Source organism: Rhipicephalus sanguineus, chromosome 11 (assembly GCF_013339695.2).
Source record: "Rhipicephalus sanguineus isolate Rsan-2018 chromosome 11, BIME_Rsan_1.4, whole genome shotgun sequence".
Classification (NCBI taxonomy): domain Eukaryota; kingdom Metazoa; phylum Arthropoda; class Arachnida; order Ixodida; family Ixodidae; genus Rhipicephalus; species Rhipicephalus sanguineus.
Genome location: NC_051186.1, coordinates 106,007,350 through 106,019,919, shown reverse-complemented (window position 1 = coordinate 106,019,919; position 12,570 = coordinate 106,007,350). Strand labels below are relative to the sequence as shown.

The 12,570-nt window shown below is 43.6% G+C and overlaps 1 protein-coding gene across 1 annotated transcript; it reads left to right on the top strand.

Moving 5' to 3' along the window:
* Positions 1 to 6,723: 6,723 nt before the first annotated feature.
* Positions 6,724 to 11,835, top strand: LOC119374648 (boophilin-H2). Its single transcript, XM_037644818.2, has 4 exons — positions 6,724 to 6,891; positions 8,226 to 8,399; positions 9,836 to 10,045; positions 11,735 to 11,835. Exons 1-4 carry the CDS (start codon positions 6,849 to 6,851, stop codon positions 11,737 to 11,739), a joined length of 432 nt encoding a protein of 143 aa, XP_037500746.1. The 5' UTR covers positions 6,724 to 6,848; the 3' UTR covers positions 11,740 to 11,835.
* Positions 11,836 to 12,570: the final 735 nt, after the last annotated feature.

Sequence of the window (12,570 nt, the reverse complement as noted above, 5' to 3'; positions counted from 1 at the left end):
AAGTTACCAGTGAGTCTCTCAGTACATACGCCGTCAGCGGTTTCATAAATTTGCCCCCACGACACTGAAATAAGGTAACAATAGACTACTTATACGTGCTAGCGCCCGTAGTCTAAGGTGTTGCACAAAAATATTTTCAGAGTAGTTTGTGACGATGCATAAGCGGCATAACTGTATGACGTAGTTGACGGCACGATAACAAGCGCAGTGATTTCTGAATGGCGTCACGAGACGTGCTGTATAACAAATTCACGTTGCAAAGGCCGTTTCTTTATGGGTTATTTGAATGAGTCTGAACACGCCAATACAGCTTCACGAGATGCCTGGTGCGAGCGAATGGTGCGAGCCTGGTGCGAGCGAATTCCAACTAAATCTTCAATGTTCATGAACTGAAATGTCATTTACATTTAACTTGCGATAATGCACGCAAAAACACGTGCGTCCTTGGCATTCGTTTTTACACTAACAGCTGCTCTATAGGGCGGTAAAAGCAGCCCCAGTACATCCTGTGTAATGAGAGTATCCACGTGCAGGTGCATTTCAACCTTGTGCGTGAGCGTTTTATGAAGGGCAGGACACGAGTGTATACTGTTTGTGATTAGTTGTGTCGCTTGAATTTCATTGTCAAAGAGGCGTCATAATACTTGCCAGGAGGCCTTGGGCCTTTCGCCGAGATAGATAAATGAGCTTCAGATGGAAATATCAGGTAGAATTTCGATGCCAGCCCAGCCCCGCCATGGTGGTCTAGTGGTTATGGCACTCGACTGCTGACCCGAAGGTCGCGGAATCGAATCCCGGCTGCGGCGGCTGCATTTTCGATGGAGGCGAAAATGTTTGAGGCCCGTGTACTTAGATTTAGGTGCACGTTAAAGAACCCCAGGTGGTCGAAATTTCCGGAGCCCTCCACTACGGCGTCCCTCATAATCATATCGAGGTTTCGGGACGTTAAACCCCAGATATTATTATTATCATCGATGCCAGCGATGACGACTACTCGCTTCTTATTTCTGTAGCTGATTTGTGGCTGATCTGTTAATGCTCGTTTGGTAAGAATTCGCTGTTTGAAAAAAAATATTACAATTGCTCAAGAAGACTACAAAGCTTTTTAGACAGATTTATCGATCATGTTTTGTAGCAGATCTAGGTATTTTGAGTTAAACATGCTGTCACCTGGTTAACTTGTCGATAATACCTGTCCAATGGCAGCTGCTCACGAAAGGTGCGACTTGGAATGAGAGCTAGGAATGAAGGTAAAACCATGTGATGCACATCCGGCAGCATCAATCTACGCTATAAAATTATCTGATCTCACAATGAATTATTCAGAAATAATTTATAAATAATGGCGTCAAGCTCACGCATGTGGTGGCCATTCACATCTTGGTAAAGCCGTCCAATACACTGACGTGGAAAGATTTTCGGTCTGTACAGGGACGTGCAAATGCTGATACACCCTCAGAGGTCCTATGCTTAAACAGCTTGCCTTTCCGGCATTGTACTTCTTACATTAGGTACTGCTGAATAATGCAAGACTATTACTGTCACGTGCGAGAAAAAAAGGAACGCTTTACTACCTATCATAATAATTTGATAAGATATTCGGTGCTACATTATTTTGTACTTCTCACTGGCATGCTGGATTTAGGCTCACCTCCGCAATGATCATTTGTATCGCAAAAGGGGCCATAAAATCTCTGTTGAAAGTAGCGAGTGTCAGTGCAAGTGCCTTCAATACCCATGACCAGTTGATGTCTTTCGTCATGCTTTTGAACTCTGCTCTAGTAACCTCATTCTGCACCCTGACATCCCATAACTATAGACCTCCTTACATTCTCTGGCAAACGTAATGTAACTTAGCTCTAATATGCCAGCTTAGTACAGTATTTCTGGTCGAAACTGAACCAGTGGCTGGTCTGAGTGATCAAAGAGTAGAATGTTGAGTAATGAGCAGTGCTATCTTCGCCAAAACAAAAAAAAAACAAACACCGATAAGAGCAAAACATTTGTCGCTAAAGTAGCAGTCACAGCCCCTGCAAACTTTGTGCCGCTAGATGTCTTGCTCGAAGCAATGAAATCATACGTGCTATAGATATGCATCTTGGACTGTATACAAGGTTGTCTTTACAACATCGGTGAAACCGTTTTGGTCACCGTTCTATCGGCGATCTTTCGCCACGTTCTATCTTATTTATGTGATTTATTTACTAGCCGCCGCGGTGGTACAGTGGTTGCGGTGCTCGTCTTCTTAACTGAAGATTGCCGGATCAATACCGGTCGCAGCGGTCGCATCCTCGATGGAGGCGAAAATGCTAGAGACCCGTGAACAGATTTAGGTGTGTGTTAAAAAAGCCCAGGTGGTGGAAATTTCCGGAGCCCTCCTTTACGGTGTGCCTCATAATCAAGACGGAGCTATTGGTTCATAGCTGACATTGGTTTGAGCAGCGAAACTTAAAACCACGGACAAAAAGAAGACAGAATAGTGACGCCTTTGTCTTCTTTTTGTCCCTCGTTTTAAGTTTCGCTGCTCAAACCAGTGTTAGCTCATAATCGTATCGAGGCTTTGGCACGTAAAACCCCTGAAATTACTATTTATTCGCTGTACCTTAGTGCGGCCGGAAGTCCTGCGAACTTGGGCTTGTAGCCTCACATCCCTTATACAAGACACGTTTTCGAGGTGCCTGTATGACGCGTCACTGCATTACTTCAGTAATATTCGCATTAATGCTGCCGTCATCATGGCGTGCTCTCTGCCGCATTTCTTTCGTATTCTGAATTTCCGATGCGTCGCATCTCCGGATTACCAAGATACATGCGCATGACTAGTATATTTGTGTTTATTTTGTGTTAAAGTAACAATATTGTGAATAACATTTGTCTGCTCTATACGCACACCCAGGAGGATGAAGCAACCGAATCTTGCAGCAGTATTATTCGTGAAAGTTAACCAAGTCCAGCGTTTCATAAATATTGTACTAAGCGTTTCTTAATTAAATGCTCTTAAAATTCTTTACGTTGTAACACTCGTTAGTTTTCTTTTTGCGGGTTACAAACTTTAAGATGAAACATAAATGCACCATTCAATTGCCGTTCGATTTTCCACAAGCTAAAGTGGAGTCGCAAGCAATGGTCCATGGTGCAGCTTGAATAATAGGCCAAAAAGCTCAATGCGACAGTAATTGAGCACGCACGCCGAGGTAGACTATGCGACTGTGGCGCTTGGCTACTGTTTTAGTGGACGGGATTTAAACTCTAGTAGAGGCTTTCGCCTTTTAATACTCATAAACTGGCTCTCAACATGCCCTGCTGACCAAAGCTGCTTCGACCCCTCCCCCCCCCCACTTTCGTGACGTCGATTACTTATACGACCTATTGCGGCAATTTACAACTATTTTGACATCCCCCCTCCCGGCTCTATCTGTGGCATGTTTTATAATCATATCTAATAATAATATCATATCATCTTCGCGGGCGAATCAGGGCAGGTTTGCTTCAAATGCCATCATCTCAGCCGCTGCACTAATGAAAAACGAACTCGAGGTATTGTGAGCTAATAATGTTTTACCACTTTTTGCCACTATCACCAAGATAGTGGTAATTGTTTGCCACTATTAGAGCACTTAAGACGCCTATTTATTCATTGTCCTATTGACCTAAGTGTTCCGTGCAACTCTTCTTTTTCTCGCGCCTTCTCGTCAAGCCCATATCTTCTGCCCAGTGTTATCTCAAGCACGGCGTGATAAGAACATCCGATGCGTGCCGGCTCACAGCACCCTACGTCACACTTGAGCGTTTACGTGCAAATGACGTACGCTGGCCGAATACAATGCGTCTCTTGTCTGGTGCGCTTCCGCTTGCTGACTTATCGTCTCATTGCTTTGAGCATCACAGGCGACTAGAACCTTGCCCTGAAGATTTTTCAGAGGGGCGAATCTCCCTGGAGACTACGTGCATTCTCCCTAATTGTATAAAAAAATTTCAAAGAATGACACATCATTCAACTTTCAAATCCGATAAGTTATCGCCAGATAGCACTCCGCGAAATCTGGGAATATGAATATGCGCATGGTGCGCATCTGACCGCACATATCCACGAGTAATATAAAAGAATTTGGGAAACCTGTGTTAGTAACTCGGAGGAACAAGGAAAAGTTGACTGCTGCCTTGTAGAAAATTGCCAAGTTTTCTTCGCCTCCTCAGACAGCCAGCTCGCCGACTCGGGCGTGCTCAATGAAGACAACGTTCTGGCCCAATCAAGCTGGCTCAACATGATCGTATCTAGGTACCTGCCATTAGACAATATTTTTGTCCGCGACTCAGTCACCACGTGACGCCCCAGAATATTTTGTCAATTTCGCTTCAATATTATGTGCCACAAACTTAGGTACCTGTGAATTCTATCACAAGTGCCGTTGAAATAATGCGTTCTGTATTCGTAGTCTTAAGCTTAGGTGCGATCGATTGCAAAACTTTGCGTCAAGAGCGCACGATTTGTCTTTCCTTTCATTCACACCACCTATTACAAAGAATACGATTCCTTCATAATCATGTGATCAATCTTAATCAATGTTTCGCTCCTTCCGAAGCGCTCGTAAATCTATATACTCTTATGCATTGTCCGCCAGTCAAGGATAGCAACGATGCCGACAATCGAGGTAAAGTGGTTCCACTCTTCTGAGGAGTATCTGGTGGGTATACACTTTTATTAAACAAACCCCTCTTAGTCAAGGTGTCGGCTTAATGCCGCCTCTTTGCGTACTGGAAAAATAGAATTATTTGCATGTGGCCTGTACCGAAAATAAGTTTCAGGTAAGTGGACCATAGAAAAAAAGCTATCTAAAATAAACGGGTAATGAAATGTTCGCGAATGTTATGACTATGCCTGAGACTGAGGACATTTTAGGACGTTAATGCAGTGCGTATTGAATTTACCTACTAAAAAAAAAAACACCTGGGATTGAAAACAACAAGGAAGGCAGACGTCCGCAGTAGGCGAACATGTCAACACTGTAAAATCGCTGCGGACGTCTTTTCTGTTACATAACTGATGGGGCGTAGGATTCCTAAAAGGAAATGAAGATGGGGATGGGGTAGGAAAAGGTGTACAATATTGTGCGCCATGAAATATGTTAAAACAAGGGAAATAGGACCGTCTAAATCCAATCAATTCCTAATGTGTTCATCCCTCGAGTGTTCATCCCTCGTGATCGCATAAAAAGGCAGCAAATCTTACAGGCACTTAATTATCCCTTTCTGAAATTAAGGGTACTGGGACCTTTCTGTGTTCCTGAACTGTTGGTCCCGAAGTATTAGGAATTCATCATCAGCTTAAGAATCCAAATCATTCTTCGAAAAATTACTAATACACATTAAGCGTGGTATAAGGTTTCCTTTATATTGATGAGTTAAATCGAATATTCACATTGTAAGGTTCACGTCTTCATGTTCAACGTTCGCAAATAATACATCGCTCGATCTACACTAGCAACCACCTAGACGTAGTACCTCTACAGGGTTGCAACCCTACGGTTACAGCTGCGCGATGAATTTCTCTACGGTAACTAGGTTTTGGCGTTGTTTAAACATTAAAGCTGACGGCACTTTCATAGCACAGTGCGTTTTCGCTCTTTCATCTAATGGCACCGCTATATTGCTTTAAGGGCAAAAGTTCAATGACACTACCAGTCGTGAAGGTCGTACGATGACTCCTGTCGTAATGGTGGAACATTGAAATTTGAGAATAGAGCCTGTCGTAATGGTGGAACATTGAAATATGAGAATAGATCATGGCGCGATAACAAAGGCAAAATGAGCGCATCTCGTTTATTCTGTGCCGTATCATAACAACACGAAGACACTGACTGCAATATTCCTTTCCACAAAACTCCCATTATTCAAACAGATAATAATCCCAAGAAAAAGGCTGTTGTTGCCGTCACGGCTCCCATAGAAGCGCCAAAGGGGGCAACACTTTCGAAAGCCTTGCGCTCCTCGACAAAAAGGAATCCATAAGTAGACGTCGCTGTACAATAGCCTTCTTTTCTCAGTGCTAAATTCCCCACAGCCCATGCGCCTCTCTTGGCCGCAATAAATGTTTCTGTTCTTTAGCGACACAAGAAGAGTAAAGATGCCTCGGTGAGTATCAGCCCACAAATGACGGAACTTATATATTTATTACTTCTTCGATTAAGGCAGGTAACTGTAATTAAATATTTAGCCTTGAAGAAAAGTAGGTACTTGAATAAGGTGTAGTGAGCCTGGAGTATTGATTCAAACTTGGTCCCGCTTCTAACCTCTTATTGGGGATTTCCCGGAAAGACGTATGATATACAATCGCTACTTCAAAGCCAATTCCCTTATCGCAGAGTCATCACCCGTGATCTAGTATTATGCAGTCAAAATTTCACCTCAGTTTGCATAATGAACGTATCACTTCCACTGAGCAATATTGAATTTCAAGTACGTATACACATTCTGAGCCTGTGAATACTTCTTTGTAAGAAATAATTGCAGATGAAGAAAACATTAGATTTCAATTCTATTTCCTTCCTTTTGCCTTTGCAGGTCTGGGGCGTGTGTACTCTGCCCTCGAAGCAAACGACGCTGCCGATATCGCATTCCGTCGCGGCTGATATGAGTGAAGGGTAAGCATGAATAACTGACCTATGTCCCTGTGTGCAACAACGCCCACGTTTATCGAGCGTATGGCGTCTTTCTCTTGGGAGTTACGGCAGATATCGCAGGTATATCTCTTACGCGTTGATCGCTATGGCGCAAGGAGTGGACACATAAAAGAAGGTACTTCGAGCATGTTCGCCAGTCTGAGTTGAAACATCGGCGAGGAACTCACGATGAGGTGCATCATTCTTCTAGCCATTCTCGGAGCAGCAATGGGTAAGTGTCTTACGGTATATGAGAGCTATAACTTATTCCGATAAGGTGGCGCAATGTTGAAAAGGCTCGTTCGTCAAAAATCTATGCGTTCCACCGACTTCCAATCCACTTTCGAAGTTCACACGCAGATTGTCGGCTACTGAAGTAGTTTATAAGTTAGACCATGGCGTATGAAAGCAGGACAGGGTAGTCATCTCAAATAACAACTTTTTCCATCGAGACCACTATGGAATGTTTTACCCTTTGTCCACCATGGTGTTTTGAAATACCCTTTTTTGTATACCATTCGTAATATTTTTACATAAGCATCCCTGAGAGCTTTTTTAGCAAACGGAACATAATAAAGACCAATTGGAAATAATAGGAGCTTTTTATTACCCGCAGAACAGACAAGTAATTTTCTTCGTGAAGTTATTCAGTCAGGCCGCGCAAATTGTTAAAAGCATGTCATTATACATCACAAAATATATTACTGATAATGTGTTCGTACGTGTAGGTTTGTACTGTAGTTCTTGTTTTCATTTATTAACAATGTGGAAGTATTTTCTGTGTGTTTCCAATAGTGCAACTGATATGTTTTGAAAGCTGACATCTGGCAAACCAACACACCCCACTTAAGAGTACATTGACCACTGAGGCAACTATATACATGAATGTAAATTGTTCAGAGAATGTGGCGCTTATTATCAACAATGCTATTGCCAAGAAATATGTTTTAACAAGACTGCTTGTTGGCCAAGTTGGTACTTGCTTAGTGACATATTTTGAAATATGTCACTAAGCACTCTGCCACTAAGCACTAAACCTTCCTGTCGTTGTGTGTTTCTCTTTGCTCTGTGTATGTACTCTTTCGCGGCTAAAATATGTCACTAAGCTATTGTCAAGAAGTTCTTTTAACCGTTAGACCCTTATACAAAGGCATATTGTAGGGAACTAGAAAGTTCATGTCGCTCTCGTTTAGCCAGCAGAACAGAGGTGGGAGAAGGAAAATTTCATAATTTTGAGCTTCTGACACCGCACAAACCCGTAAATTTTCTACCCGTTTCCAAATATTTTTCCCGAAAGCTACATTTTAAAGATAGCAACTTTTCTTCGCTGAATAGAGGAGCCTTCTGAGGTAGTCACTAGACATTCATAATCCACTGAAATTAAGAAGTCATTATTTGAGTCCATTGCCTCTTGCACAGATCATTTCGGAGCAGTTGATTTTTTCTGACGTGATTCTATCGCAGTGAATACACTTGCTCTATATTTCTATATCGAATCGCCACTGGTCGCACGTCGCATTCGCTCTTAAATAGTTCAGCGTTGCAAAGAGTGTCCTTCGTACGCAGCGCAGAGAAATGGTTTCTGCCGACTGCCAGCAGATGAAGGCACCTGCAGGGCCCACATTCCTCGCTTCTACTTCGACACTGAAACCGGCAAATGCACCTCGTTCTTCTACGGCGGCTGCGAAGGAAACGAGAACAACTTCGAGACCATCGAGAAGTGTGAAAAGGCATGCGCAGGTGAGTGTGCTGTCTTATAGCTGCTTAATATTGCAGCTAAAACATTTCAGGAGTGTGGCTTCCACATCTTACCACTGGGTCGTCAACAATTTAGCTTATGGGTAGATATTTAGAGATGAGTGCGTATAGGCTGCGAGAACTGTCCCTCAATATTTCCAGGCCTCGGGAACGGGCTGTATCCTTCATAGGCTACATAGCAGGTGTGCTCACATCAGCTTCTCTACCGTTGGGAGTGATGCAGGACCAGAATTTAGCTGTTATATTTTGTGAAATCTTGTTGTGTTCAAGCTTGACAGCCGAGCTTTAGAGTGAACATTAATTTTCGCTGAGCATAAACACGTTCACATTAAATACAAAAAGCACAACAATGACACAACGCAGTACATACAGTGTGATCACACATAAACCATTATCGTGCAGTCATTCTACCTGACGGTGTTATTTACAAATCGTATGCTCGGCGTTTTGGTAAAATGTGCGTTACTCGACAAACTATGCATTTTTGTAGATACTCGCGTATGGAATTATATTTGCTCTTTGTGCGCTCACTGCATGTGCCTATGTCGGTGAGCACGTATTCGTTTTTACACTAGAGTTCCTGAAGAATTATTCGTGAACTGCAACAAGTAACTTGCAATAATGACGAAAAATATTAGTAACGCCGTCGTATGGTAGCCTTAGAAACGTTCAACATGAGCTACTGTTTTCCGTACGGCTGGATTTCGCGTAAATGACATTTTCACTGATACATTTCTTCATACTTTTATTGTTAGGTTCTAGAACATAACGACGTTGGGTATGCCTAAGCTCTCTCCCATCGCATTACTCACGCCCATGTGCTCACCTTAAAATATTACTGTTGTATTGGTTGCGTGACGGGTGTGAAACTGGAAGTATTGATGTTGAAAGAGATTGCTTTATATCTTTTTTTATGGGGGCGTTTTGTGCGTGCAATCACAGTATCATGTTTATCTTCATAAAATGGTGTAAGTGCAGTTTTTAGGTGGCTCTGATAAATTGATTTCCATGCAGCGCCTCGATAGCTCAATATTTCAGGGGCCGCATTCCTCCAGTTGGGGCACTGGCCAACACTCAGCCGACCACTTTTCTCAGTACGGTACTGCAAAACAATGAATCATTCGTTGTATAAGTATGTCAGTATGCTAGAGTGATAAGAGTGTCTAAAGAATTTTAGTGAAAATCAATTAAGCCATAAAGTTGAGCGTACCATTTCTGCAGAATAATTTTAACGCTACATCTACTTCGGTATTTTTTCCGCTAGTGAAATATTAATAATTTGATCGAACATTTCGAGTTTTCCAGTAGGTCAACACCGTCCCATATAACTCCGCCCGACCCCTCCATGAAACAGTGTAAAAAGGCGCATGTCTGGTAAAAAAAAGCACCTTATGGCACTACAACTTGTGTACATGCAGCACCAAAGCGAGTGAGTGACTTCGAAGGCGCCGACTTCAAGAATGGCTGCGAACCGGCGCCAGACAGTGGCTCTTGCACGGGTCAGTTGGAGCGTTGGTACTACAATGTCGATTCTCAGGAGTGTGAGACATTCGTCTACGGAGGATGCGGTGGCAACGACAACAATTACGAAAGTGTGGAGGAGTGCGAATTCGCCTGCAAGAACATGTGTAAGTTCTGTTAATATTCTTGGCAAATTCTGCTAGCCCTCACTCCTTAGTTTAGAGCGCTAAATACGAATCGCTCAGTATTGTTACGTCTGGGGTAGGGCCCCTCGGGTGCACAGCGTAGGATACGAGGTCGTGGCATCCCACCGCTGCCACCACTGTTAGGAATGAGGTAGCGTGACCCATCGCTACCGCCACCATTAGGTTCCGATGTCGTCCTCAGGCTCGTTGCTGGGAATACGCATCGTTGTACCCCACCTCTGGAACCGCTGTTGGGACTCGGGTTGCGTGGCCGGTGCGAACACGGGTGTCCATCGTGCTCGGAGTAGTCAGTAAGGGCAAGGTGAAGAAGGAAGAAGATTTTATGTACAGACTAATTACATTATGCAAGACTCAGTCAACATGACTGCCAGCCCGACCACGTCGGCTGGTCCGACTCGGTCGACTCTGTTCGAGTCGTTCTCCTTCCTCCGATCCACGAACCGGCACGGCCTTAAATCCTCTAGCCGTCCATTGTCCCGTTGACCGTCCGCCGGTCGCAGGTGTTGACGTTCTTTTAGTATGTTGACCGTCCGCCGGTCGCAGGTGTTGACGTTCTTTTAGTATGTTGACCGTCCACCGGTCGCAGGTGTTGACGTTCTTTTAGTATGTTGACCGTCCGCCGGTCGCAGGTGTTGACGTTCTTTTAGTATGTTGACCCTCCGCCGGTCGCAGGTGTTGACGTTCTTTTAGTATGTTGAGCAGCCTTTCCATAGCTGGGTAGCTTGGAAGAACGACTGTCGTCAGCTGACGGGGCCGGCTGGACGAAGACGCTGTTCTCCCGGGATTGCAGACAAAGCATGCAGGGGTTGATCCCTGCTTCGACGTTCGGTCAGGTGCTCTGGCACAACAGTATATGTACATGCCCTGAAGTTTGATAACAAGAATTAAGTCACGAGCTGGGGAAGGTATTAGAAACACAAAGTTACGGTCAATTTTTTCACATATTTCTCAGTGCTAAGGTGGCTCATTAGGCGAATCGGGCACATACTGCTGAGAAAAGGACGCCTATAATTTTTCATGTGCTGGCAGAAAACGAAACATTTATGAGGTAACCATTCATGGCCAATGACAGTGTGAAAATACATTAAAAATGAACACTATAATTTGACAAATGAATTCAAATAAGTTTGACGACTCAGACACGTGTAATTATACATCGATCAAGTGGTTATTTAAAAGAAAGATATGAGATTAGTCTCGTGATTAAAAAAGCAGCCAACAAGTGTTCGTCCTAATCCCCCACGCAGCCTGTCCGTAGAACCGGTGTTGTCTTTGTTTGTCGTCGCGACGCTCCGTGTACCTAATTATGACTCTGGGAAGGATAGAGCAGGTGATTGCTGCCGATTTTTACGTGGTGCTGTAACTTCCCAGCTTCATGCAGGGCAATAATTTCCAGCTCACATGTTTGAAAGAACCTCATCCTAGGTGGGCATCGTTTCTTTGGTATATCGCGGTAGTCTTTCAGGGTCGCATTAAAATGGATTTATATTTCGTCAAATAGGTGTACGTTTATCATGTGTTCAAATATATAATCAGGAAAAAGCCTGTCTTTAATCACCATGTAGTAACTACGCTATCATAAAGTGCAAGTGAACGGGGAGCAATTCCGTCATTAATAGAAGACTTTTTATGCCTTGTTCTCTTTCACAGCATAATCATTACCAGACGGAGAGCACAGCGACTTTGGCAATGTGGCGCTTTTCACGCTCAATGTACTTCCTGTAAATAAACATGAATGATTTGAGACGTGAATTTTTTCTTCTTTTCTTCTGTGTCTTTCTTGTTTCATTTGCACCTTGTAATAGGATAAGGTCGCTTTCTCGACGCCCTTTCTTCTTTTCACGACTGTAGGATTACATTTTATAGTCGGTCCGGTAGCAGTCACTAAGTCCCTTGCTCAGGAAAATGTATTACACGATGTGAAGTAGGAAATGAACGGTTAACTTGCTTACCTCAGCCGAGCTTTCGTAATTCGCCGGTGAGCAGCATGATACCGCTTAGCATAACATGGAATTTCATGAGAATGGACTCACCTTCGGAATATGCGCAGCGCTTTGTGAAAATGCACTACCGACACTGAAGTGCCGAAATACTGCCCTCTGCGGCTTGCGCTCGACATGTGCTAGGCGCCTCGGGTCATTTATCGTTCCAAGCTGTAAACCAAGGTAATAAGGCTCAAAATTGTGCTAGTTGGCCATACTTCATCATGGGACGATAGCGCAACTACACACGGACCGAAGAAAGAAGGAACACAGAACACAGCTCTGTGTTCCGTGCTCCTTTGTTCTTCAGTCCGTGTGTGGTTGCGCTGCTGTTCCATTATGATCTAAACGAAGCTCCCGATTTTGGCACAGCTGAAGTATTAAACCGCGCTTGGTTTGTGTAAAACATACAGCATACCATTGGCAAGAAATCACCTTCATTTGCTAGATTAACAACATGGCAGCGTGTTGCTGGCAGGCATTCCAGAATATCATATGCACGGA